This window comes from Oncorhynchus gorbuscha, linkage group LG01, assembly GCF_021184085.1.
Source record: "Oncorhynchus gorbuscha isolate QuinsamMale2020 ecotype Even-year linkage group LG01, OgorEven_v1.0, whole genome shotgun sequence".
In the NCBI taxonomy this organism is placed as follows: Eukaryota; Metazoa; Chordata; class Actinopteri; order Salmoniformes; family Salmonidae; genus Oncorhynchus; species Oncorhynchus gorbuscha.
In genome coordinates this window covers 16951329-16979211 of record NC_060173.1, presented here as the reverse complement: position 1 = coordinate 16979211, position 27883 = coordinate 16951329, and the positions used below count along the sequence as shown (strand labels likewise).

Genomic DNA, 27883 nt, shown 5'->3' with positions numbered 1-27883 from the left:
AGGAAGTTTGTTCTGAAGTGTCTGTCCTATATCTGAGAGCTACAGTATAAGAAAGATCAGGAAACATTTTTATTTGTCCATGTATTTAACCCCTTATTTCTGGCACTAAACTGTTAACATAGTCGTGGCCAAAAGTTTTGAATGACACATTAATTTTCACAAAGTTTGCTGCTTCAGTGTCTTTAGATATTTTTGTCAGATGTTACTATGAAGTATAATTACAAGCATTTCATAAGTGTCAAAGGCTTTTATTGACAATTACATGAAGTTGATGCAAAGAGACAATATTTGCAGTGTTGACCCTTCTTTTTCAAGACCTCTGCAATCTGCCCTGGCATGCTGTCAATTAACTCCTGGGCCACATCCTGACTGATGGCAGCCCATTCTTGCATAATCAATGCTTGGAGTTTGTCAGAATTTGTGGGGTTTTGTTTGTCCACCCGCCTGTTGAGGATCGACCACAAGTTCTCAATGGGATTAAGGTCTGGGGAGTTTCCTGGCCATGGACCCAAAATATCGATGTTTTGTTCCCCGAGCTACTTAGTTATCACTTTTGCCTTATGGCAAAGTGCTCCATCATGCTGGAAAAGGCGTTGTTCATCACCAAACTGTTCCTGGATCATTTGGAGTTGCTCTCGGAGGATGTGTTGGTACCATTCTTTATTCATGGCTGTCCTTAGGCAAAATTGTGAGTGAGCCCACTCCCTAGACTGAGAAGCAACTCCACACATGAATGGTCTCAGGATGCTTTACTGTTGGCATGACACAGGACTGATGGTAGCGCTCACCTTGTCTTCTCCAGACAAGCTTTTTTCCGGATGCCCCAAACAATTGTAAAGGGGATTCATCAGAGTAAATGACTACCCCAGTCCTCAGCAGTCCAATCCCTGTACCTTTTGCAGAATATCAGTCTGTCCCCAATGTTCTTCGCGGAGAGAAGTGGCTTCTTTGCTGCCCTTCTTGACACCAGGCCAACCTCAAAGTCTTTGCCTCACTGTGCGTGCAGATGCACTCACACCTGCCTGTTGCCATTCCTGAGCAAGCTCTGTACTGGTGGTGCGCCGATCCCGCAGCTGAATCGACTTTAGGACACTGTCCTGGAGTTTGCTGGAATTTTTTTGCGCCCTGAAGCCTTCACAACAATTGAAGCGCTCTCCTTGAAGTTCTTGATGATGCGATAAATGGTTTATTTAGGTGCAATCTTACTGGCAGCAATATCCTTGCCTGTGAAGCCCTTTTTGTGCAAAGCTATGATGACGGCACGTGTTTCCTTGCAGGTAACCATGGTTGACAGAGGAAGAACAATGATTCCAAGCACCACCCTCCTTTTTAAAGCTTCCAGTTTGAACTCAACCAGCATGACAGAGGGATCTCCAGCCTTGTCCTCGTCAACACTCACACCTGTGTTGATCAGAGAATCACTGACATGTCAGCTGGTCGTTTTGTGGCAGGGCTGAAATGCAGTGGAAATGTTTTTGGGGGATTCAGTTCATTTGCATGGCAAATAGGGACTTTGCAATTAATTGCAATTCATCTGATCACTCTTCATAGCATTCTGGAGTATATGCAAATTGCCATCATGCAAACTGATGCAGCAGACTTCTAAAATGTATATTTGTGTCATTCTCAAAACCCTTGGCCACGACTGTATATTACATTTACATTACATTTAAGTCATTTAGCAGACGCTCTTATATACTTCCTTTCATTTTTTTAACTGGTCCTGGGGGGACCTTCAGGGGAGTCTTGTGAAGCCTGTGTTCTTGAGAGTCTCACCTTTTCACAGAATGGTCATATTTGTGTGTGTTGATTACTGAGGCATTTGTTGATTACTGAAGAGGCATTTGTTAAATTTTGAAGAGGGCGCTGATGTTCTGGCAAAAATCTATCACGGAAACCTATACCCATGTAGCTTGTGTGATCTTGTCAATTAACATGTATCATATTGTATTTTTTTTGTCTCAATCCATGTATAAGCATTGTTTTTTGGTTAAATTAAAGTTCTTTGTTTCTTGAATTTCCCTGTTATAATTTGTTTATTACACATAGCACTGGATCACCCTAGTAACTACTGGAACACCAAACATGTAACATTCCTACTCATTACAATACCTGTAAAGAGGTGAATGGGTATTGGTAGGTAAACATTGGTGGGCTCTCATGAATGGACATGCTTCAAAATCTAATAGCTGCTTTCCTACTTCCTCTTTTCACTAACACACATTTCAACATTGTACCTTTATCAGCATGTGGCAGTGTAAGTCTGATATAGTGTTCATATCCCTTGACTTATTTTGCATTTTGTTGTAACAGCCTGAATTTAAAATGTATTAAATAAAAAATCAAAGTTAAATGGGTAAAGTTAACACTTTTTTTATTTTTTATGTTTTGTTAATTTATTGAAAATGAAATACAGATATCTCATTTACATAAGTATTGACTCAGGGGTGTGAATACATGTTAGAATTTCAAGTCTATTTTAGTCAACTGTAACTAGGCCACTCCGGCACATTCAATGTCGTCTTGGTAAGCAACTCCAGTGTATACCCAGTCTTGCGTTTTAGGTTGTTGTCTTGCTGAAAGGTGAATTTGTTTCCCAGTGTCTGTTGGAAAGCAGACTGAACCAGGTTTTCCTCTACGATTTTTGCCTGTGCTTAGCTTTATTTTGTTTCCTTTTATCCTAAAACACTCCCTACCTATAATATGATGCAGCCACCACCATGCTTGAAAATATGAAGTGGTACCCAGTGATGTGTTGGATATGCCCCAAACATGTGCCGACTTCCTTCTTTTCACTTTGTCAATTAGGTTAGTATTGTGGTGTAACTACAATGTAGTTGATCCATCCTCAGTTTTCTACTATCACAGCCAATAAACTCTTAACTGTTTTAGTCACTGAGTGGTTTCCTTCCTCTCCGTATCTTTGTATTGACTGGGTGTATTGATACACCATCCAAAGTGTAATTAATTACTTCACCATGCTCAAAGAGCTATCCAATGTCTGCTTTTTAAAATATTTACCCATCTACCAATAGGTGACCTTTGCGAGGCATTGGAAAACCTCTGTTTGAAATTCACTGCTTGTCTGAGGGACCTTACAATTATCTGTATATGTGGGGTACAGAGATGAGGGAGTAATTCAAAAATCATGTTAAACTTATTGCGCAGAATGAGCTCATGCAATTTGTGAGTTAAGGAAAAATGTTACACCTGAATTTATTTATGCTTTGCAAGAACAAAAGGGTCGAATACTTATTGACTCAAAACATTTCACATTTGTAAAAAATTAAATAACAATTCCACTGACATTTTGGGGTATTGTGTGTCGGCCAGTGACACAATCTAAATTAAATATATTTGAAATTCAGGCTGTCACTCCAAAATGTGCAAATAGTCAAGGGATGTGAATACTTTCTGAAGGTACTGTACATGCCTAATTTGGGCCCATTTTAAATATATTGAAAGGGCCCTTTATTACAAACTAATTGTTTACCACGGGTAGGTAGGGGACCTCTGACATTTGCTCCCTGTGGTTCCCAGCGCCTATGCAATTGAGGCCTAAACTTTCACTGTGTTGCTGATTTAAAGCCCTGTTTCATGTTAGAATATAAAATACAAATCACAGCCCTTTTTGAATAAGTGATGGATAAGAAAAGAGTAAGTCACGTACACATTTAAGTATCCCGATTGCACACTGACATTGCACATTACACTGTGAAAGAAACACTTAAACATATTGTAGCGACCCGCACAGACAGCTGTGTGTTATGTGTTAGGCTAGGAGGTGGTTGTGTTGTACTGACCAGTACCCGGTGTTCGCGGGGTCCGACCTGTCAATCAACCTGTTATCTGCCAATCACGGGAATGCCTGGAATGTTCTGATGCCGGGCATCCTGGTGGTTGGCGGAGTGGCGTGGAGGGGGGTTGGGCAGGGGGGTGGAGCATTGGAAGTTAAGACCAGGTTCAGCCTTTGTTCTCTCTCTCTTACGTCTGGGCTTCACAAGAGACGGTCACGATTGGCTTGTGTCATCTATTTGGCGTGTGCTACGGCCCAAACAGTAGCCTGTGTAGAGTTGGTGTAATAAACCGTCAATTCGTAAACTCAAGCCTCTGTCTGGACAATTGTCCATTTATGATCTAGTCGGGTCATTACAATATGTTATTCTGCAAATCAAGTTCAAGAACGTGTTAGAGAGCAGTAGAGGCTTCTTTAGTATTATACTGTATGTATACAGTGTAACTTGGCTACATTATGCGCAGTGGAGTGTCATCCTTTCGGTTGATGATTTGAGGCAGGCGGTTGAACAATTTGTCCCGGAGTAGCGGGATTGGTTTGCTGTAAATCGGCGAACCTTCACCTGATTGGTTGACAAAACCAAACTCGCGTTTATTTCCCTCATCAAATGAGGGATTTACCGTTCTCCATGCAGCAGGATATGATGCTGGCATCACGATCGCGGATTTGTTTTTATCTCAAAATAAGAGTCCCCTTACAAAGACATGCTGAATTTGGGTGTAGTAAAATGTGTGTAGTAAAAGGTCGACAACACGTCGTATTTTTCACTGTCCCATGAAATTACAACATATCTACAGACCATACCGAGTACTCCAAACCCCACTTTTACATCAGCACAATATATTTTTTCCTTATAATCCCAATATTATCAACATACCAGTTTTAACATTTTATTTTTCAGGAGTGGGCTTAATAATAAATAAATAAAATCCTTATTGCATTTGCTTACAAACACAATGCATATCGATGTTGATTAAAATATATATTTTGAATGAGTTAACCATGCAATGGGATTGAAATATGGGCTTTAATTTGGAAGGGTTCCTCATTACGATAGTGACGTCACCTTTATTGCTGCTTTCAGAATAGTAGTAAATTATGGAGACTGGTGTTAGTGTTGACAGACATCGGTGGATTAGATGGTGACTTCTGTTTACTGCACGTCTTTTGAAGAAGAGCATTTTGGAATGCGATTCCTCGGGGTTTAGCAAATAGAGGTAAGTTAGATGGACATATTGTGTTTGTATGAATGTAACGTTAAATGCAAGTCGACGTCGTTGTTGCTGTGAGCTAGCTTGCTAACTACTGCAGCTAGATAGCTGAAAGATAAGCAGCGTGTTATCCCTTGATCATGACTCAGTTCCATTAACGCCATAAATCATTGGACGAATGCGTCTTCTGTACGGGGGAGTTTTGTTAAAAGCCCTGATGCTCGGTCTGAACATGTACACGCATTTGCTTGCGGTACGGTTTTGGAAGCATAAGGATATTTCATATCACCAATACATAATTTTATGAAAACAAAAGGTTGAATTGATACACATTTTATATGGTTAGTGTTGCCACACAGTCATATCGCCATGTTATGGGTTGTGTTTACGAAAGAGAGACCACCTGTGATAACTAGCGTGCTCCGAACACCTGTGTAACGGAAGAAGGCCGCCAGAAATGTGTCACTGAAAAATGTCAGCTGCAACTGTGATTAAACCCGTTAACAGTGTTTTAAGTGTTTCATTTTGCATTTGTGAAGTTATTTTGATGTGATCTGAAAATAAATAGCTTTTTAATTTATTTTTGTAGAAAAGTTTCACAATTGAGAATCTATTCACGTTTTAGATGCATTTACAAGCATTTCGTTACACACGCAATTACAGCTACTAAATATGTGTATGTGGCCAATAACATTTTATTTGTCTGTTTTGGCTGCCAGTCTACCTTTGTAAATAACATACGTTAAATTAAGGAGTAACGGTTGGCTCCTTTTAAGAGTACATCTTGGGCTAGCTAACGTGTTAATGTATTTAAGAATACAAAAACCTGGCACTGATATCTATATGACCCATGTAGCTTGTGCAGTCCACTTACTAAGTCTCTATTTGCAGGGAATGATCGATGTCCAATTGACAGAACATTGCTTACATTGCTAGAGTAATTTATGCCCCTTGATCTAGCCAGCTATTATGGATTTCAATGCTGTCTTGTGAGCATTGTTCCAGGCCATATTTTTGTCCACTTCCAAAGCAAGTATTTGTATGATATTGAACTTTGACTGTCTCTTACAGCCTGAAAATTGCAAACACATGACACCCCTTACCTGCAATATATCAAGTGTAATTTTGCAATATATATATATATACATATCTCTATAATATAACCTATTCCTGGAATTTTTCAACCTGTGCACTATTGTACCCCTGGGGGTGCAATGGCGATTGCGTTGTCTGTGGATTAGTTGGTGCGGTATGCAAATTGTAGTGGGTTTAGGCTGTCCGGTAAGGTGGAGATGATATGGTCCTTAACCTCTCAAAGCATTTCATGATTATGATACAGTGGAAACAACATCCTCCATGCACGTCTTGATGAACTACCCGGACATTTCCCAGTCCTCGTGATCAAAAGAATCTTGAAGCATAGATTCCGATTGGTCAGACTAACATTGAACAGTGCTTACCATGGGTGCTTCCTGCTTAAGTTTCTGCCTATAGGTGGGGAGGAGCATAAATCAACAATGCTTTGTCACATACCAGATAGGTACAGTGAAATGTATTGTTGTACAGGGTCAGCTATAGTAGTATGGCCACCCTGGAGCAAATTGGGTTTAAGTGCCTCGCTCAAGGGCACATCGACATATTTTTCACCGTGTTGGCTCAGGTATTCAAACCTGCAAACTTTTCAGTTACTGGCCAGTTACTGGCCCAAGGAGGGCCTTGTCATCCCGGAAGGTAGAGTAGCAATGATCCAGAGTCTTTGATTTGCATGTAGTACAGGAGATGTGTTTGATAAGATTTTGTTCGCGTTTTCCTCATGTTTATTTTATTAAAGTCCCCAGCTACTATAAATGCAGCCTCAAGATATGCGTTTTCTAGTTTGTACAAAGTCTAATGTAGTTCCTTGAGCTGTATGGATGTCTGCTTGTTGGGGAATATACATGGCAGTGACGATGACCGAATAAAATTATTTTTGGAGGTAATGCAGTCTGCATTTGATGGTGAGGTATTCCAGATCGGGAAAACCGAAGGACTTGAGTTCCTGTATGTTACCACAATCACAGCATCATGAACCATACACCTCCACCTTTCTATTCCGGAGAGTTTCTTCCTGTCTACGTGATGGACGGTGAACTCCGCTGGCTGAATGGAATGGCCTTACAAACCAGAGGTAACTCATTTCAGTTTTTTATAACTATAAGCTGGTAAGCTCTATTCCTGACCATGAGGTCAGTCATGCATCATACCGGCAAGCCTATGCATTCAAGACGCCATGGTTTTACGGCGCCTTTGATGAGCACATTTTAAGACTGTCGTCCGTGAAATCTGATTTGTGGGGACATCAAATTGTATACAGTTTTGGCTTGTTATCCACGGGATACTAAAATAGCGAACTCTAAATTAGCCTAGTACATTAAATCAATTGCATTTATTTTTTTCTGTTGGACAAGCACATGATCATACGATGCAGTGTCCATTTCAGTTGACTTTGGGGCTGACACAATGTTTCAAATTTACTCAAGTAATCTATGATAGGCCTATGTTGTCGACGCTTGTGCTTTCGCCTGGGTACACTTCTTTCCATGGAAACAACAGGATTGATGTTAGCTGTGTTGGGGAATTAAAACCAGAGTCCAGCTCTGCAAACATTGCCATGGCTTTGGCAGAGGAAATTATGGGCCTATTCATTTCAAGTGCAATTGAATCAGTATGTTTTTAAAACCTTCTTGTTTGAATTTGCATTCATTGTTACTGCTCGTCTTGAAGGAGTCTATTGATCAGTGTGTTACAACATGGGACCTTCTATTGTAACATGTCGCCTTAGGTAGTGGACCAACCTGGTTATGTGCTCCACTTGGTATCATTTCCCTAGGATTTGATTGTTTAGGCTGGCCTATGTTTTGTCTCCAACATTTGTCATTTCTGGTTGCCAGGCATGGGATTGCCTCCAGTCTATTTGTAAAGTGTACTTGACCGTTCTCACAAGTGTCTTTCATTATATATAAAACAGGTTGAAGGCACTTGTTATCAAGATGAGATCTGGCACGATAAGTCTAATCCAATAGACTACTAACCTAAAACAGGCCTTAGACAGGATGTTGCTATTTTTAACTTAGTTTATTCTTGAGCTAGTCAAAACAAAGGCAAGAAAGTTAGACAAGTGTTTTCTTCAGGAACCTCTTCAAATTAGGTGATCCAATTGTTCTTTACTGGCTAGAGGTCTGTCTGTTTTTAACAGAGAAGTACTATACGCTGACACTACATGACAAAGTATGTGGACACATGCTCATCTAACATCTCATTCCTAAATTATGGGCATTAGTATGGAGTTGGTCCCTCTGTTGCTGCTATTGTATAAAAGCCTCCTCTGCTCTAGGAAGGCTTTCCACTAGATGTTGGAACATGCTTTGGGGACTTGATTCCATTCAGCCACAAGCATTAGTGAGGTTGGGCTCTTAGGCCTGGCTCGCAGTTAGCGTTCCAATTCATCCTTAAGGTGGTTGAGGTCAGGGCTCTGTGTGGGCCTGTCAAGTTCTTCCACACCAATCTTGACAAACCATTTTGTATATGGCCCTCGCTTTGTGCGCAGGGGAATTGTTATGCTGAAACTGTAAAGGCCCTTTCCCAAAATGCCACATAGTTGGAAGCACAGGATCGTATAGCATGTCAGTGTATGCTGTAGTGTTGACTTCCCTTCACTGGATGTAAGGTGCCTAGATGGAACCATGAAAAACCGCCGCAGACCATTATTCCTCCTCCACCAAACTTTACAGTTGGCACTGCATTCTGGCCGGTAGTGTTCTCCTGGCATCCGCCAAACCCAGATTTGTCTATCGCACTGCCAGATGGTGAAGCGTGATTCATCACTCCTGAGAACACTTTTCCACTGCTCCAGAGTACAATGGCGGCAAGCTTTACACCACACCAGCTGACGCTTGGCATTGCTTGTGGTGATTTTAGGCTTCTGTGCGTGCGTGCGGATGCTCGGCCATGGAAACCCATTTCATGACGCTCTCAACTAACAGTTATTGTGCTGACATTGCTTCCAGAGGCAGTTTGAAACTCAGTAGTGAGTATTGGACAAATTCTTTTTTTACACTCTTCAGCATTCAGCGGTACAGTTCTGTGAGCTTGGGTGGCCTACCACTTCGCGGCTGAGCCGCTGTTGCGCCTAGATGTTTCCACTTCACAATAACTGCACTTACAGTTGACTGGGGAAGCTCTAATGGGGAAGAAATTTGACAAACTGACTTGTTGGAAAGGTGGCATCCTATGACAGTTCAGTGAGGCCATTCTACTGTAAATGTTTGTCTATGGAGACTTCATGGCTGTACTCGATTGTATACACCTGTCAGCAACAGTGCGGCTGAAATAGCTGAATGCCCTTATTTTGAAGGGTTGTCCACATACCTTTGTATAAACAGTGCATTTGAAAAATATTCAGATCCCTTGACTTTTTCCACATTTTGTTATGTTACAGCCTTGCGTTTTTTCCTTCATCCATCTACACACCATGCTCTATAATGATAAAGCAAAAAGTCATTTTTTATTTTTTTGTACAGCTAATGTCAGGTCTGTCCAGAGATGTTCCATTGGGTTCAAGTCTGGGATCTGGCTGGGCCACCCAAGGACATTCAGAGACTTGTCCCGAAGCCACTCCTGCGTTGTCTTGGCTGTGTGCTTATGGTCGTTGTCCTGTTGGAAGGTGAACCTTCGCCCCAGTCTGAGGTCCTGGATCTTGTTTCTCATGGTCTGAGAGTCTTTTGGAAAAATCTAAGCGTGCTGTCGTGCCTTTTTACTGAGGAGTGGCTTCCATCTGGCCACTCTACCATAAAGGCCTGATTGGTGCTACAGAGATGGGTGTCCTTCTGGAAGGTTCTCCCATCTCCACAGAAGAGCTCTGGAGCTCTGTCAGTGACCATCGGGTTCTTGGTCACTTCCCTGACCAAGGCCCTTCTCCCCTGATTCTCCCCTCAGTTTGGCCTGGTGGCCAGCTCTAGGAAGAGTCTAGGTGGTTCCAAAATTCTTTCATTTTAAGAATGATGGAGGCCATTGTGTTCTTGGGGACCTTCAATGCTGCAGAAATATTTTGGAACCCTTCCCCAGATCTGTGCCTCGACACAATCCTATCTCGGAGCGCTACGGACAATTCCTTCGACCTCGTGGATTGCTATTTGCTCTGACATGCACTGTCAACTTTGGGACCTTTTTTATATAGATGGGTACAGTGCCTTGCAAAGGTATTCACCCCCTTTATGTTTTTTCCTATTTTGTTGCATTACAACCTGTCATTTAAAATTAATCTGGATTTCATGTAATGGACATACACAAAATAGTCCAAATTGGTGAAGTGAACTGAATAAAATAACTTGTTTTTTAAAAGAGAACTGAAGTGGTATGCATGTGTATTCACCCCCTTTGCTATGAAGCCCCTAAATAACATCTGGTGCAAGCAAATTACCTTTGTCACATAATTAGATTGCACACAGATTGACTTTAAGTGTCACATGATATATATATATATATTACCTACCTACCTACCTACCTACCTACCTACCTACCTACCTACCTGTTCTGAAAGGCCTCAGTCTGCAAGCGGCACCATGAATACCAAGGACCTCTCCAAACAGGTCAGGGACAACGTTTTGGAGAAGTACAGATCAGGGTTTGGTTATAAAAAAATAATACTTTGAACATTCCACGGAGCACCATTTTTAAAAAATCCATTATTAAAAAATGGAAAGAATATGGCACCACAACAAACCTGCCAGGAGAAGGCTGCCCACCAAAATGCATGGACCAGGCAAGGAGGGCATTCATCAGAGAGGCAACAAAGAGACCAAAGATAACCTTGAAGGAGCTGCAAAGCTCTGATCTCCGCTGTGGAGCATCTGTCTATAGGACCACTTTAAGCCTTACACGCCACAGAGCTGGGCTTTATGGAAGAGTGGTCAGAAAAAGTCATTGCTTAAAGAAAATAAGTAAACACGTTTGGTGTTGGCCAAAATGCATGTGGAAGACTCCAAACATATGGAAGAAGGTACTCTGGTCAGATGAGACTGAAATGTAGCTTTTTGGCCATCAAGGAAAATGCTATGTTCGGCGCAAACCCAATACTGTTCATCACCCTGAGAAAACCATCCCCACAGTGAAGCGTGGTGGCAGCATCATGCTGTGGAGACATTTTTCATTGGCAGGGACTGGGAAACTGGTCAGAATTTAAGGAATGATGGATAGTGCTAAATACAGGGAAATTATTGAGGGAAACCTGTTTGTCGAGAGATTTGAGACTGGGACAGAGGTTCACCTTCCAGCAGGACAATGAACCTAAGTATACTGCTAAAGCAACACTCGCGTTGTTTAAGGGGAAACATGTACATGTCTTGGAATGGCCTAACCAAAGCCCAGACCTCAATCCAATTGAGAATCTGTGGTATGACTTAGAATGCTGTACACCAGCGGAACCCATCCAACTTGAAGGAGCTGGAGCAGTTTTGCCTTTCCGAATACACGGTATAGTGTATATAGTAGACAAAAGGACTTCCATCAGAAGATGTCTCAATGTAATATAGATATACAGTATAGCTTGACCAAACAGCATGAAAGGTCAGATGAAGAAATATACTTTGTCCATTATCTTGAAGAAAACGGATGCTTCTTTATGCTTACAGTTCACTGGTCACAAGTGTGAAGGAAGTTTTCCACAAACCAGGCTGGTTCAGACCCTGCAGACAGGTCACACGGCACATTCTTCAGGGTTTCAGGCCATCAGGCAGTGTCTATCTGATAGCCTACCAGGCAGGGAGCACACAGGGAGATGAGGGTGGAAGTTGATAGTGCTCCTGTCTTCACTCTGAGCCTGAGCTACTGCTGATCTACTATGAAGCCTTGTCCGACTCCGAAAGAGGCTGGATTAGTTTAAGATGAGTCCTCCCAGTCCCACTCTGCTGTTGTGAATGACCCCCCCCCCCAATGGAGTTATCTTTCCTGCGATTCGTAAAGATGATGTTGAGCTCAGCATCTCAAGTCCGCTTTACTCGGCGCAAACAAGTGAGTAGCCTGATCTATTCTATCAGATGATGAGACTTTAAATGGATTTCATATTCTGGTATTCTCCATTTTGGGGATGATGCTCACATGATGTATTTATGATGTTCCAATGGAATGTTTGGAGTTTTATATCAGAAGGAGACATAAGGGAAGATGTGATGCCACGGCATCATATGACCTGGCTAAATCTCATCTTTTTTTAAATAGTTTCAACAGGAGATGAGGCTTCTGTCTGAACATTTGAGGCTTGGGGAACATCTTGGAAAGGCTCGGTGCAGTCAAATGTGATTTTGTTTTTATTTATTTCTACATTGAGGTTGGAATACTGTGAATTTGTGAATATGATGATGCCCTTTTAGTGTTAGAGCTGTTTGAAAATAGAGATTTCAGGCCAACCTTTTTTGGTGGGATAGAGTTTTGCCCTGCCTGGTGACATCACTTTTTGGTAAATTAGTCAATAGACACAACCTCTGCCAATAATGACTTTTTAAAAGTTTTCCCTCCCCACTCAGACCACTTCAAGACAGTCATAGCTAAATTCTTGCTCGAAAGTGTTCTTGCTAAGAAGCTATTTATTTATAATAAAGTGAGAGAGAGAGAGAGGAGAGAGAGCGATGCATTGAGCCTTTAACAACCTGTTGGTTCGATCCTTCCTGCTGTGTGTCTCTTTAATAAAGGTTGATGTTTCATTAAGTTCTTCTAAACATGTCATATACACATACAGAATCTCTGGCCCTGGAGATGCACTTATGTGGGGAACCAGCTTTTGTAATGTAATTTCCGAGAATGTTAACGAGCTCAGCTGAGAGGCAGCTGGCTAGGGAGAGGGAGGAGGAGAGCAACCCTGGAGACAGGAACAATATTCTTGTTGTTCCTGTTGTGGTTTCAGATGCTTCAGGAAAGACTACTCTCTCTGGACCTAGCTGCTTCTGTCTGTTTGTCTTCTTTGGCAAACCCTTAACCTCGTCCCCAGGCTAATTGCTACCATAAATAGCCAACATATACTGCATGTTCGACAGAAATTTGGCTGGTGGACTAAACCCCTAGCCATTTAGCTCTTACCTAGGCTACTTCATGTCAACAACTCTAACATGTTCTCTGTCCAGCCTGGGCTGAGTCTTCGTCCTTATGGAGCAACATGGAAGCATTTTTGTTGTTGTAGTCAGCCAGACAAAGTCACCTAATATGGAATCCTTCCCTCCTACCACATATTTACTGTTAACTGTCCACCTCTCTTCCTCCCCCCTGGAGCCAGAGATCCAGATCCTTATGGCTGTGTATGATGAGAACCTCCTGAAGAACCCTTTTTACCTGGCACTGGAGAAGCAGAGACCCGACCTGTGCAGCAGAGTGGCAGAGCTACATGGCATTGTGAGTGACTGACAGCTGTGGCTGTGGGGCCATACTATAGTACTCAGCCCTTTTTATATTGTGTATGTTACCAAGCTCGGCAGAATAAAACTATTGTGTTCAGGCTTGCATGATCATATACAGTAAATATTCCAGCTGTGTGTAGACTTGGAGCAGAATCAAACAATGTAAAGGTTCAACATATGGGGCTAGGCCAGCGTGACTGTCCAGAAAAGGCAGGACAATTTGGTAACACACAGACTGAAGATTCTCTTTATGGCAAGTTAGCTGCTAGGTTGATATGCAGGGCACGAGAGCATCCATTTATGCAGAGATAAGAAGAACATAAAGGAAAATAGTCCATTTTTCAGGGAGGGAGTCCATGTTATTGCTTTGGAAAATGGTTTTATCTTGCCATTTATAGAAAATGGCCACTTAGAAGGTTCTCAGCCTACTTGGTGGTTAGCAAAGGAATATCAAGAGGATAATATCTGGACCATTACTATGACTCACCACTGTTAGTGTTCTGGGAAGTTCTCAAAGGAGAGCTCTGTCTAGTAACCACCTCCTACAGTGAGAGAAGGAGCGGGGGCGAGAGAAAGCTCATGCAGACACTACTGTCATAGGTGTTGGATTGCATGTGGGTGGTAGGCCGTACCAGAGAAATAAATGCTACTGTCTTAAATGTGAAGTAGCATTTTTTACAGTCGGCTCAGGTGCTTTTTATTGTGGGTACTTCACCAATAAACCTTTTGATGAATCCATTCTGTCAGTCACGAGAAGCATTGTTGATTACCCTTGTTGATGATGGTGTGGTTGTGCCCCAGGTTTTGGTGCCGTGCTGTGGAAGCATAACCCTTAGTGCGTACACAGCATCCCAGTTTGAAACCTACGTTTTACACCCATCTGGAGAAGGGTATCAGACTATAGATGGGAAGGTAAGATCCATCTGCCAACGCTACAGTTCCTGTTGTATCATTGGTGCAACAATACAAAATATCATGCAGTTTCATTTTCTCTATACCACAGGAGGTTGGTGGCACCTTAATTGGGGAGGACAGGCTTGTGGTAAAGGCTAGAGTGGAATGGTGTCAAAATGCATTAAACACATGTTTCATTAAATTCCATTAGCTCTGTTCCAGCCATTACTATGAGCAGTCCTCCTCTCAGCAGCCTTCACTGCTATATACCCATCTAGTTGATTGTAAACAGCCGCTATAAAGCACAACGTTCTTGGTTAAGACATCTTGGGCAACAATACTACCTGTGTTTTTGTCCTGTCTGATAGGAGCTGACCATCCAGGACAGCTTGGTGAGACTGGGCTTAGGGTTCCAGGCCCCAGCCAATGTGCCCATCCTGTTTGAGGAGACCTTCTACAATGAGAAGGAGCAGAGCTACAGTATCCTGTGTATCGCCAGGCCCATTGACACCAACCAAAGCCCAGGTAGTACTGCTATCCTCCAAAGTGACAAAAGTTGATTAACTTAGTGTATGGTTTAGTCTATATGGAATCAGATACAGCCACCATCTCACTCTCACCTTTCTTCTCTCCCTATTTTCTCTCACAGTGGAGGTGGCCCCCAGCCCAGCCCCGTACTATCTGAAGAATGTGGAGGATGTCAGGGAGTTCCTGGGCCGCCATGTTGAGAAACTGGACAAGTTCATCAGCAGCTTTTGCCACTCATTTAAGGAGCAGGAAAAGAAGGGACTGCGACACCACATCGTAAGTACTGACCTTAAACAACACCTATCTGACGCTAGACTGCTTTCGACACCATGTAGAGTCTATGCCCCGACCAATTGAGGCTGTTCTGAGGGCAAAAGGGGTACAACTCAATATTAGGAATGCGTTCATAATGTTTTGTACACTCGGTGTACAGTAATGACACACTAATGTATAATATGAAATGGCTATACTATAGTAATGTACACTAGTGTATTGTATGCTATAGATGTATAATAAGATGTTATATGACTTCTGCTGTGATGTACTGCTTTAACATGTAACTGAGGACTCTGTGAATTCCCCTCAGGACTCTGTGAATTCTCTTTATACTAAATGTCTTCAGTGCCTGTTGAGAGACTCTCGCCTGGTGAGTAGCATGTTTTGCTACGGAAAAACAAAACTCATTTTCACATAATTTTCTACTGTTTCATGCGTATTGGACACAATCCTGAGAAGTAAAGCTGATTTGTTAAACCTCCTTTCAGAAATTGCTGGTCAAACAGGAGCTCCAGATGACTCTCCTCAAACAGGCGGTTGAGGTAGTTCTATCCTAGTCGTCATCCCTCACACTTACTTTCAAATTTGACATGTCTGCTGCTTTTTGGACTGTTTCTTCATTCTGGTCCTCAGCGAAATTCTGTTGTGTGATGCTATAATGATGTAATATATTTTTATGTAAAGTTGTCAGTAAATATTGTTTTTCTTTTAGATGTATATACATCATTGTATCCATGATTTCGTCTTTAATTTTGTGGGGACTCTTGAAGCCAGCCAGGTATGTAAATAAATACTATACAGTATTTGATAATGCTGTCATTTATAGGCCCAGAATTCCCATGCAGTGAAGGTTAATATCTATGTTTTATTATCACTGTTCCAACAGGATTCTGCCTTCAACAAAACCACCAGAGGCCTGCAAGACCTGCAGCAGAAAGACTTTGGGGTCAAATCTGAATTTAGGTTGTTGTTTTTTCCACGTGGTCTCTTTTAATTTCTGCTTTTTATGATTACAACTCAATAACGTGATGCACATTATAATTCTGTGCTGGACAAAAAACAAGTCTGCATACAACACAAACAAAAATGAACAGACACCATATTGATCTCCATAATGTCAAGCAGGTTTATAGCAGTAGATCCCTATCAGGTCATTTCACCACTACTGTTGTTGTGTCTATAGACAATAGGAGTATGTTTTGTCTTTCCACTCTCGTACAGTATCAATATTAACTTATCCTGTTGTACTTCCATGTTATGTCTCCTCCTACAGTATAAATATCCCTCGGGCCAAAAGGGAGCTGAGCCAGTTGAACCGCTGCACCTCTCCTCTACACAAACTGCTCTGCCTCAGGAAGGTGTCTCTCACAATCATGCAGTCCCCCAGCCACTCTGGTATGTGTCTGTTTTTTATGTCTGTCTCTGTCCATCCTACCTATGCCATTTCATGTCACATCGGCAGCAGTTTACACAGTGTTACAGACTTGAATGGAACCATCACAAATGGGACAGATTCCATTTTAAAGGCACATTTGCATTCCACTGTCAATGGGCTGATTGTTGTATCATCAAATAAAATGTTTGCTTTAATCCAGAAATGCATAAAAAGCTGATTTACCAATGTTTTATGTAGACATGACATTATTATAAGCAGCCTACAAGTCTTTCAAGGCTGGTCATTGTAACCCAGATCAGGATTTGTTGTCTGTTCTATTCACTCCCTTCCTGGTAATATAATAACTTGGTTTGTACACACGGTCCACAGAACAGAAACTGTAGGGCCCTAATGTGTATGTCCAGTTTGTTTTGCAAATCCAACCTTGTTTGCCACATAACAACCAGACCCTGTCTCTGCAGAGTGCTGCAATCCACTCCTAATTTCTGATGGCCAAACAACCAATTGACCAATTTAAAGCCTAAATGAGGACAGAGGCAGAGTGTCTGAGTGGTTACTGACTGTGTGGACACTTTCCTGCTTTGTAGGATGACACTTTTATGTCTTCATTTTGAAGAGCCATTTCTCCCTGCTGTATGCTCTAGTTGTAAACCTCACACAGTCACTGAACCTTAGACGCAACCACAGTCATTTAATAACATCTTTCATTTCCCTTTTCTCCATATGCAGTTAGCTTAGAGGCCCTGTGTGCAGACGACCTTCTGTCTGTGATTCTGTACTTACTGGTGAAGACGGAAATCCCCAATTGGTGAGTAAGGAGTTATAACCTAGTAATACCACTGACCATTAAATAGCCTGGTGACTACTAACTACTCATTTAATGAATAAGTGAATAACTTGGACCTAGTAATTAAATATAGTCATTAATTAATGACTAACAGCCATGTTAAACTAACAAGCATGCTCTTCCAGGATGGCCAACCTGAGCTACATCAAGAACTTCCATTTCTGTAATTCCACCAAGGAGGAGCTGAGCTACTGCCTGACGTCGTTCGAGGCCGCCGTGGAGTTCATCAGACAGGGAAACTTCGGCCTGAGCCAGGGCCGCGTGGTGAGCACAGTGCAGTACAGTAGTACACAGGGTGTCTTTTACATGACATTAGTCCTGGCCTACTTGGCTTGGCTCAGTATTGTGAAGGGGGCTTTATACACCACAAGCACATATGTTGTTGTAGCTGATATCCTATCCAATCACATTGTTGACTTAGACCAACTTATCACTGCAATTCCTGTGATAGCAGGCCACAATAATGACTGAAAAAATGATATTGAGAAAAACACTCCCCTGTGCAGAGTGAGTGACTATGGCTTTGTGGGTTTGCAGGGCTTAGAGGACCTGAACAACAAAGTGCATTTCACCCAGAAGATAAACCTGCTCTCCCAGAACACTGCTACCCCCATAGACTGTCTGTTTCAGGTGAGAACCCTGTCCCCCGACCTTAACAAGGGGAGAAAGCTACACTGTGCATAACGTTATGCTTCATTCATCAGATGGACATCTAATTTAATTCAGCATTTCATTTTAATATGAAAACGTTTGATTCACTTTCTTTTTTAAAAATCAATTGTGTGTGTTGATCCATTTGATTTATCTTTGCTGATTGTGTGTGGATTGATGGATCCTGCAGCACATAGCCAATGGTAACGAGGTAGAGGTCCAGCGTGTGTTGAGTGAGAACCAGAGTGACGGTGTAAAGGGGTGCCACCCCCTCTGCTCCTGTGACCACTGTGAGCTCCATCTCTCAGGGTGAGTACCGCTCCCACACACACAACTCCTCTATCATAAAAAAAATGATATTCTCAGTCGGAAAAGTTATTTCTTTCACTACATCTCGGGTTCTCACTTGAAACAATCATTTCCCCTTTCTGCCCATTTAATGGCTTAGGAACTGAAAATGTGATTATTCTTCAACACTGTCTGCTTACAGGAGCCTGAATGACCCCTCCATCATAACGCCCTTCTCTCGAGACGACAGGGGATACACACCACTTCACGTCGCTGCTATCTGCGGTAAGAGATTTCAGGTTTCAGGTAACAGGTTTCAGAGGTACATAAAGTTGTCCAGAAAACTGCCACCAGGCCACACAACAGGAGTTTCCTGGTCTGCCACATTCTGTACTGTTCATCCCTTTCCATCTGTCTCCCTCATTTCCCACTGTCTAAATAAAATAAAAAGCCTGTCTTTTCCGTGGCAGGTCAGTCCCTGTTGATCGACCTGCTAGTGTCTAAGGGAGCTCTGGTGAATGCCACAGACTACCATGCCCTCTCACCCCTTCACCTCTCCTGCCAGAAGGGCTACCAGCGAGTCACGGTGAGCAAGGACGCTAGCAGGACGGCTATAGCCTGGTCCCAGATCTGTTTGTGCTGCCTTGCCTACTCCTAAACAGATCTTGAACCAGTCTAGGAGAGCTACACTAAAGATGCAAAAAGAATACTTCTGTTACAAACTGTATATTGTCTCTGACATATTTATATTTTTCTCATTCTGTTTGTCTCCATCTGTCTCTCTCTGTACTCCAGCTGCTGCTCTTGCACTATAAGGCTTACTCCGGTGCCCAGGATAACAATGGCAACACTCCTCTGCACCTGGCCTGTATGTACGGACACGAGGATGTACGTCAGTTTGGGGAGTCACTCTCCATTTCAAATCTGGATTTAAATGCACTGTTTATTCCAACAGCCTTGACTCTGCCAGTTTGTGTAGTAACCTGAGTGATAAAGCTGAAGAAATGTAACCAGTCACAGTACATGGGATAGCAGTCACAGTATCTGTATTGATACTGCCCTAAATAAGTATTTAGATGATGATTACAGGTGTGGACACCCTGCATTGACAGTCTTCTCTATGGTAGTTCAGAGGAGATTGTTCTCAGTCTAACAGTGTTATCCTATCCGTGTCTCAGTGTGTTAAAGCCCTGGTGTACTACGACCTGCACGTCTGCCGTCTGAACATCCAGAATGACAAAGGCGACACTCCCCTGCACATCGCAGCCCGGTGGGGCTACGAGGGCATCATTGAGGTGCTGCTGCAGAACGGAGCCAGCACCACCATCAACAACAAGGTCAACGACTCTCCACTACAATGTGCCCTCAACTCTAAGGTGAGGAGTAGAGACCCCTGGTCACAGCTGCCTCTGCCTGAAATACACTTCCTACATGGGTACTTTAACACCAGGAAAGCAGAGCGTGTCAATGATAAACATTTTTCTTTTTTTATTACTCTGCCATTTTTTAAAAGTCTGGTCCTCTTCCTGAATAAGTCTATATAACACTTACTTGTGTTCTAAGCAGTTTCAAGAGGATCTTATCCCCCCCCCACACACTGCCCGTCATTCACTGCCAGTCATCCAGCACAGCTGATGATGTCCCATTGAAACTATACTACATGACCAAAAGTAAATGGACACCAGCTTATCGAAAATCTAATTCCTAAATCATGTGCATTAATATGGAGTTGTTTCCCCTCTTTCCTGCTATAACAGCCTCCACCCTTCTGTGGAGATTGGAAATTGGTGTTATGGATAGACTAATCTAAGTTTGAGGTGTTCGGATCACAAAGAAGAACATTCGTGAGACGCAGAAGAAAAAAATAAAGATGCTGGAGGAGTGCTTGACGCCATCTGTGAAGCATGGTGGAGGCAATGTGATGGTCTGGCGGTGCTTTGGTGGTGTTAAAGTGGGAGATTTGTGCAGGATAAAAGGGATCTTGAAGAAGGAAGGCTACACCATGCCATACCCTGTCGACGGTGCTTAATTAGAGCCAATTTCCTCCTACAACCGGACAATGACCCAAAGCACAGCTCCAAACTGTGCAAGAACTATTTAGGGAAGAAGCAGTCAGCTGGTATTCTGTCTATAATGGAGTGGCCAGCACAGTCACCGGATCTCAACTTTATTAAGCTGTTGTGAGAGCAGCTTGACCGTATGGTACGTAAGAAGTGCCCATCAAGCCTATCCAACATGTGGGAGGTGCTTCAGGAAGCACGGCGTGAAATCTCTTCAGATTACATCAACAAATTGACAACTAGAATGCCAAAGTTCTACAAGGCTGTAATTGCTGCAAATGGAGGATTCTTTGATGAAAGCAAAGTTTGAAGGACACAATTATTATTTCAGTTAAAAATCATTATTTATAACCTTGTCAACATATTGACTTTCCTATTCATTTTGTAACTAATTTCATGTATGTTTTCATGGAAAACAAGGACATTTCTAAGTGACCCCAAACTTTTGGACGGTAGTATATATGACATGTATTTCTTTAGAATGTTGACATCCAAAAGATTCGTCATTGGCTCGAAGGGGGGTCCCCTCTCGGCCAGGCTTTTCTACTGTTAAAGATAAGGCTTGGCATACTAAACATTTTAGTTAGATAAATATATCTATTCAGAAAAAGTATTAACAGAAGGGTGGGAATTGTTCTAAGGAAGAAAATCTTTCTGGATGGCCTAGCAACAGGATTGGCTTGATATATTTGCCTTGTCATTCAGTATTGTGATTTTTGAACAAGAATGAAATGTGAAAAGGTTGTATAAGAAATAGCGCGTGTGTAACTGAAGTGTACTTGTCTATGCGTCTTGCAGATTCTAACGCTATTGGAGTTGTCCCACAACGGCTCTCATAGAAGAGAGAACAATGATGTAAGTCAGATTATCACTTAGGAAGTGACAGAGAAGAGATGCAACTACAGTATTTCATTAGATACAATGATGGCTCTACTCCAGGCAGCCAAACCTGTTGGAACACCATTAACCAACATACTGTAGTTCTACTCTAGACTCTTCCAAATATATCTAATATATATATATATATATATAATATATATATATATCAAATATATTCACTTGCTCTGCTAGGAGCAGCCTGTACTGCATGGGTGTCAAACTCATTCCACCATTTTTGGTTAAGACCTAGACAACCAGGTGAGGGGAGTTCCTTAATAATCAGTGACCTTAATTCATTATTTAAGGACAATGGAAGAGCCAAAACCCGCAGACACTTGAGCCTCCGTGGGATTAGTTTATGAAACGTGCTGTACTGTGTGTGTGGTCAGCTGAGTGACTGTGCTCTCTCGCTCTCAGTCCCCAAACCGTTCCCCCCAGGCCTCTGACTGCAGCAGCCGCCGCTCCTCTGTTTCCAGCACCACCTCCCAGAGCTCTGAGGCCAGACCCGACAGAGACAGGTTCCGACACAAAGAGGTTAGAAGGGAGCACTGAGGACCCCTGGGCAGGACTGACCCTGGCAATGCCTGAGAGGAGTAGCATCATCTTAATTTAAGGGGAAAAGGAATAGGGATGTAGTAGAAATTAAATGCACTATTTTTCTATATATTGAGGGAAGCTAATATTTGGTGCTTTCACCCAATATTTTTTTGTGGGATGACTCTTTGTCATTGTAATCCAGTTTGTAAAGGTCTGGCTGGTGTTCCAATATGTAGTCTCACTCTCTCGACTGACAGGTGGAGAAGTTGCTTCGTGCGGTGGCAGATGGAGACATAGAGATGGTGCGGTACCTGTTGGAGTGGTTGGACGAGGAACCAGAGGAGCAGCATGCAGGGCTGCCGTCCTGGACAGAACTGTGCCATCCACTGTGCCAGTGTCCACACTGTGGACCTACACAGAAGGTCAGGGAGCAACCCTAGCCTTTCATTCCTACCACAACTCCTTGGCCAAGCCCCTTTCTGATATATAGACGATATCAGTGAGCACACGGCAAACTTGACACATGGCTGGAAGCACTGAAGCTATGTTGAATGGGAAGTTAGATGTTGAAAGGAGATGATTTATGATGTTCCTGCAGTGCTGCCAAGTTAACTTGATGATGTTATTCTTTGTATTTTCCTCTGTGTGTGTGTGTGTTTGACACCAGAAGTTGGTGTGCCTGCAGGCCAGTGGTCTGAGTGTGAACAGCAGTAGTGTGGATGGCTTCACTCCCCTCCACGTGGCAGCGCTCCATGGTCACACGGCCCTGGTGTCCCTGTTCAGCCGCCACGAGGCCAATGTTGACGCACGCAACAGCCAGAGTGCCACGCCACTGCACCTGGCCAGCCAGAACAACCACGTACAGGTGGGCACTCCGCTGTGTTCGATTGAGCTTGCATGGCACATCTGAACAAATGGAATAGTCCCAAAAGCTCAAACCCCAACCCATCTCATTAATCATGTTCAGGTAGTGACATCACTGCTGGAGTGCAACGCCAAGCTGAATAAGAAGGATCACTATGGCAACACCCCTCTGATCCACACCTGCCTCAGAGGTCACCTGGACACAGCCACCATCCTGCTACAGGTAAAACACACACACACACACACCGTCCTGCTGCAGGCACACACACACACACACACACCGTCCTGCCGCAGGTACACACACACACACACACACCCCGTCCTGCCGCAGGTACACACACACACACACACACCGTCCTGCCGCAGGTACACACACACACACACACACCGTCCTGCCGCAGGTACACACACACACACACACCGTCCTGCCGCAGGTACACACACACACACACACCGTCCTGCCGCAGGTACACACACACACACACACACACACCGTCCTGCCGCAGGTACACACACACACACACACACACACACACACACACACCGTCCTGCCGCAGGTACACACACACACACACACACACACCGTCCTGCCGCAGGCACACACACACACACACACCGTCCTGCCGCACACACACACACACACACACCGTCCTGCCACACACACACACACACACACACACACACCGTCCTGCCGCAGGTACACACACACACACACACACCGTCCTGCCGCAGGTACACACACACACACGACACCGTCCTGCCGCAGGTACACACACACACACACACACACACACACACACACACACACACACACACCGTCCTGCCGCACACACACACACACACACACACACACACCGTCCTGCCGCAGGTACACACACACACACACACACCGTCCTGCCGCAGGTACACACACACACACACACCGTCCTGCCGCAGGTACACACACACACACACACACACCGACACCGTCCTGCCGCAGGTATACACACACACACACGCACACCGACACCGTCCTGCCGCAGGTATACACACACACACACACACACACACACACACACACACACACACACACACCGACACCGTCCTGCCGCAGGTACACACACACACACACACCGACACCGTCCTGCCGCAGGTACACACACACACACACACACACACCCACACCGTCCTGCCGCAGGTATACACACACACACACACACACACACACACACACACACACACACACACACACACACACACACACACACACACCGTCCTGCCGCAGGTATACACACACACACACACACCGTCCTGCCGCAGGTATACACACACACACACACACCGTCCTGCCGCAGGTATACACACACACACACACACCGTCCTGCCGCAGGTATACACACACACACACACACACCCACACCGTCCTGCCGCAGGTATACACACACACACACACACACCCACACCGTCCTGCCGCAGGTACACACACACACACACACACACACACACACACACACACACACACACACACACACACACACACACACACCGTCCTGCCGCAGGTACACACACACACACACACACACACCGTCCTGCCGCAGGTACACACACACACACACACACACACACACACACCGTCCTGCCGCAGGTACACACACACACACACACACACCGTCCTGCCGCAGGTACACACACACACACACACACACACCGTCCTGCCGCAGGTACACACACACACACACACCGTCCTGCCGCAGGTACACACACACACACACACACACACACACACACACCGTCCTGCCGCAGGTACACACACACACACACACACACACACACACACACACACACACACACACACACACACACCGTCCTGCCGCAGGTACACACACACACACACACACACACACACACCGTCCTGCCGCAGGTACACACACACACACACACACACACACACACACACTGCCGCACACACACACACACACACACACACACACACCGTCCTGCCGCAGGTACACACACACACACACACACACACCGTCCTGCCGCAGGTACACACACACACACACACACACACACACACCGTCCTGCCGCAGGTACACACACACACACACACACACACCGTCCTGCCGCAGGTACACACACACACACACACACACACCGTCCTGCCGCAGGTACACACACACACACACACACACCGTCCTGCCGCAGGTACACACACACACACACACACACCGTCCTGCCGCAGGTACACACACACACACACACACACACACACACACACACACACACACACACACACACACACACACACACACACACACACACACACACACACACACACCGTCCTGCCGCAGGTACACACACACACACACACACACACACACACCACACCGTCCTGCCGCAGGTACACACACACACACACACACACCGTCCTGCCGCAGGTACACACACACACACACACACACCGTCCTGCCGCAGGTACACACACACACACACACACACCGTCCTGCCGCAGGTACACACACACACACACACCGTCCTGCCGCAGGTACACACACACACACACACACACACACACCGTCCTGCCGCATACACACACACACACACACCGACACCGTCCTGCCGCAGGTATACACACACACACACACACACACACCCACACCGTCCTGCCGCAGGTATACACACACACACACACACACACACCGTCCTGCCGCAGGTATACACACACACACCCACACCGTCCTGCCGCAGGTATACACACACACACACACACACCCACACCGTCCTGCCGCAGGTATACACACACACACACACACACACCGTCCTGCCGCAGGTACACACACACACACACACACACACACACACACACACACACACACCGTCCTGCCGCAGGTACACACACACACACACACACACACACCGTCCTGCCGCAGGTACACACACACACACACACCGTCCTGCCGCAGGTACACACACACACACACACACACCGTCCTGCCGCAGGTACACACACACACACACACACACACACACACACACACCGCACACACACACACACACACACACACACACACACACACGTCCACCGTCCTGCCACACACACACACACACCGTCCTGCCGCACACACACACACACACACACACACACACACCGTCCTGCCGCAGGTACACACACACACACACACACACCGTCCTGCCGCAGGTACACACACACACACACACACACACACCGTCCTGGCGCAGGTACACACACACACACACACACACCGTCCTGGCGCAGGTACACACACACACACACCGACCGTCCTGCCGCAGGTACACACACACACACACCGACCGTCCTGCCGCAGGTACACACACACACACACACACACACACCGTTCTGCCGCAGGTACACACACACACACACACACCGTCCTGCCGCAGGCACACACACACACACACACACACACCGTCCTGCCGCAGGTACACACACACACACACACCGACCGTCCTGCCGCAGGTACACACACACACACACCGACCGTCCTGCCGCAGGTACACACACACACACACACACACCGTCCTGCCGCAGGTACACACACACACACACACACACACCGTCCTGCCGCAGGCACACACACACACACACACACACACACCGTCCTGCCGCAGGTACACACACACACACACCGACCGTCCTGCCGCAGGTACACACACACACACACACCGTCCTGCCGCAGGTACACACACACACACACACACACACCGTCCTGCCGCAGGTACACACACACACACACACACACACACACACACACACACACACACACACACACACACACACACCGTCCTGCCGCAGGTACACACACACACACACACCGTCCTGCCGCAGGTACACACACACACACACACACCGTCCTGCCGCAGGTACACACACACACACACACACCGACCGTCCTGCCGCAGGTACACACACACACACACACACACCGTCCTGCCGCAGGTACACACACACACACACACACACACCGTCCTGCCGCAGGTACACACACACACACACACACACACCGTCCTGCCGCAGGTACACACACACACACACACCGTCCTGCCGCAGGTACACACACACACACACACACCGTCCTGCCGCAGGTACACACACACACACACACACACACCGTCCTGCCGCAGGTACACACACACACACACACACACACACACACACACACACCGTCCTGCCGCAGGTACACACACACACACACACACACACACACCGTCCTGCCGCAGGTACACACACACACACACACACACACCGTCCTGCCGCAGGTACACACACACACACACACACACCGTCCTGCCGCAGGTACACACACACACACACCACCGTCCTGCCGCAGGTACACACACACACACACACACACACACACACACACCGTCCTGCCGCAGGTACACACACACACACACACACACACACACCGTCCTGCCGCGTCCACACACACACACACACACACACACACACACACACACACCGTCCTGCCGCAGGTACACACACACACACACACACACACACACCTGCCACACACACACACACACACACACACACCGTCCTGCCGCAGGTACACACACACACACACACACACACACCGTCCTGCCGCACACACACACACACCGTCCTGCCGCAGGCACACACACACACACACACACACACACACACACACACCGTCCTGCCGCAGGTACACACACACACACACACACCGTCCTGCCGCAGGTACACACACACACACACACACACACACACACACACACACACACACACACACACCGTCCTGCCGCAGGTACACACACACACACACACACACCGTCCTGCCGCAGGCACACACACACACACACACACACACACACACACCGTCCTGCCGCAGGTACACACACACACACACACACCGTCCTGCCGCAGGTACACACACACACACACACACACCGTCCTGCCGCAGGTACACACACACACACACACACACCGTCCTGCCGCAGGTACACACACACACACACACACCGTCCTGCCGCAGGTACACACACACACACACACACACACACACCGTCCTGCCGCAGCACACACACACACACACACACACACCGTCCTGCCGCAGGCACACACACACACACACACACACACACACCGTCCTGCCGCAGGCACACACACACACACACACACACACACACCGTCCTGCCGCAGGCACACACACACACACACACACACACACACCGTCCTGCCGCACACACACAC

At 45.5% G+C, this 27883-nt stretch overlaps 1 protein-coding gene across 4 annotated transcripts in view; it reads left to right on the top strand.

The window, feature by feature from the left end:
- The first annotated feature begins 4858 nt into the window (after positions 1 to 4858).
- The window catches only part of LOC124033809 (ankyrin repeat domain-containing protein 27-like), a 31294-nt gene continuing 8269 nt past the window's right edge, over positions 4859 to 27883 (top strand). Inside the window, exons 1-23 of one of the 4 annotated variants that reach the window (XM_046346172.1) lie at positions 4859 to 5013; positions 13306 to 13425; positions 14232 to 14342; positions 14693 to 14849; positions 14974 to 15128; positions 15439 to 15498; positions 15617 to 15670; positions 15841 to 15906; positions 16015 to 16091; positions 16402 to 16523; positions 17254 to 17332; positions 17497 to 17635; positions 17909 to 18001; positions 18213 to 18331; positions 18513 to 18595; positions 18781 to 18896; positions 19106 to 19198; positions 19489 to 19686; positions 21169 to 21225; positions 21667 to 21783; positions 22044 to 22208; positions 22457 to 22651; positions 22754 to 22873. In XM_046346172.1, coding sequence (XP_046202128.1) covers positions 13324 to 13425; positions 14232 to 14342; positions 14693 to 14849; positions 14974 to 15128; positions 15439 to 15498; positions 15617 to 15670; positions 15841 to 15906; positions 16015 to 16091; positions 16402 to 16523; positions 17254 to 17332; positions 17497 to 17635; positions 17909 to 18001; positions 18213 to 18331; positions 18513 to 18595; positions 18781 to 18896; positions 19106 to 19198; positions 19489 to 19686; positions 21169 to 21225; positions 21667 to 21783; positions 22044 to 22208; positions 22457 to 22651; positions 22754 to 22873 — 2478 coding nt within the window. In that variant the 5' untranslated portion in view covers positions 4859 to 5013; positions 13306 to 13323. Of the gene's footprint in view, positions 5014 to 13305; positions 13426 to 14231; positions 14343 to 14692; positions 14850 to 14973; positions 15129 to 15438; positions 15499 to 15616; positions 15671 to 15840; positions 15907 to 16014; positions 16092 to 16401; positions 16524 to 17253; positions 17333 to 17496; positions 17636 to 17908; positions 18002 to 18212; positions 18332 to 18512; positions 18596 to 18780; positions 18897 to 19105; positions 19199 to 19488; positions 19687 to 21168; positions 21226 to 21666; positions 21784 to 22043; positions 22209 to 22453; positions 22652 to 22753; positions 22874 to 27883 lie in introns of all 4 variants that reach the window. The other 3 variants (XM_046346155.1, XM_046346163.1, XM_046346181.1) reach the window with 3 other exon arrangements.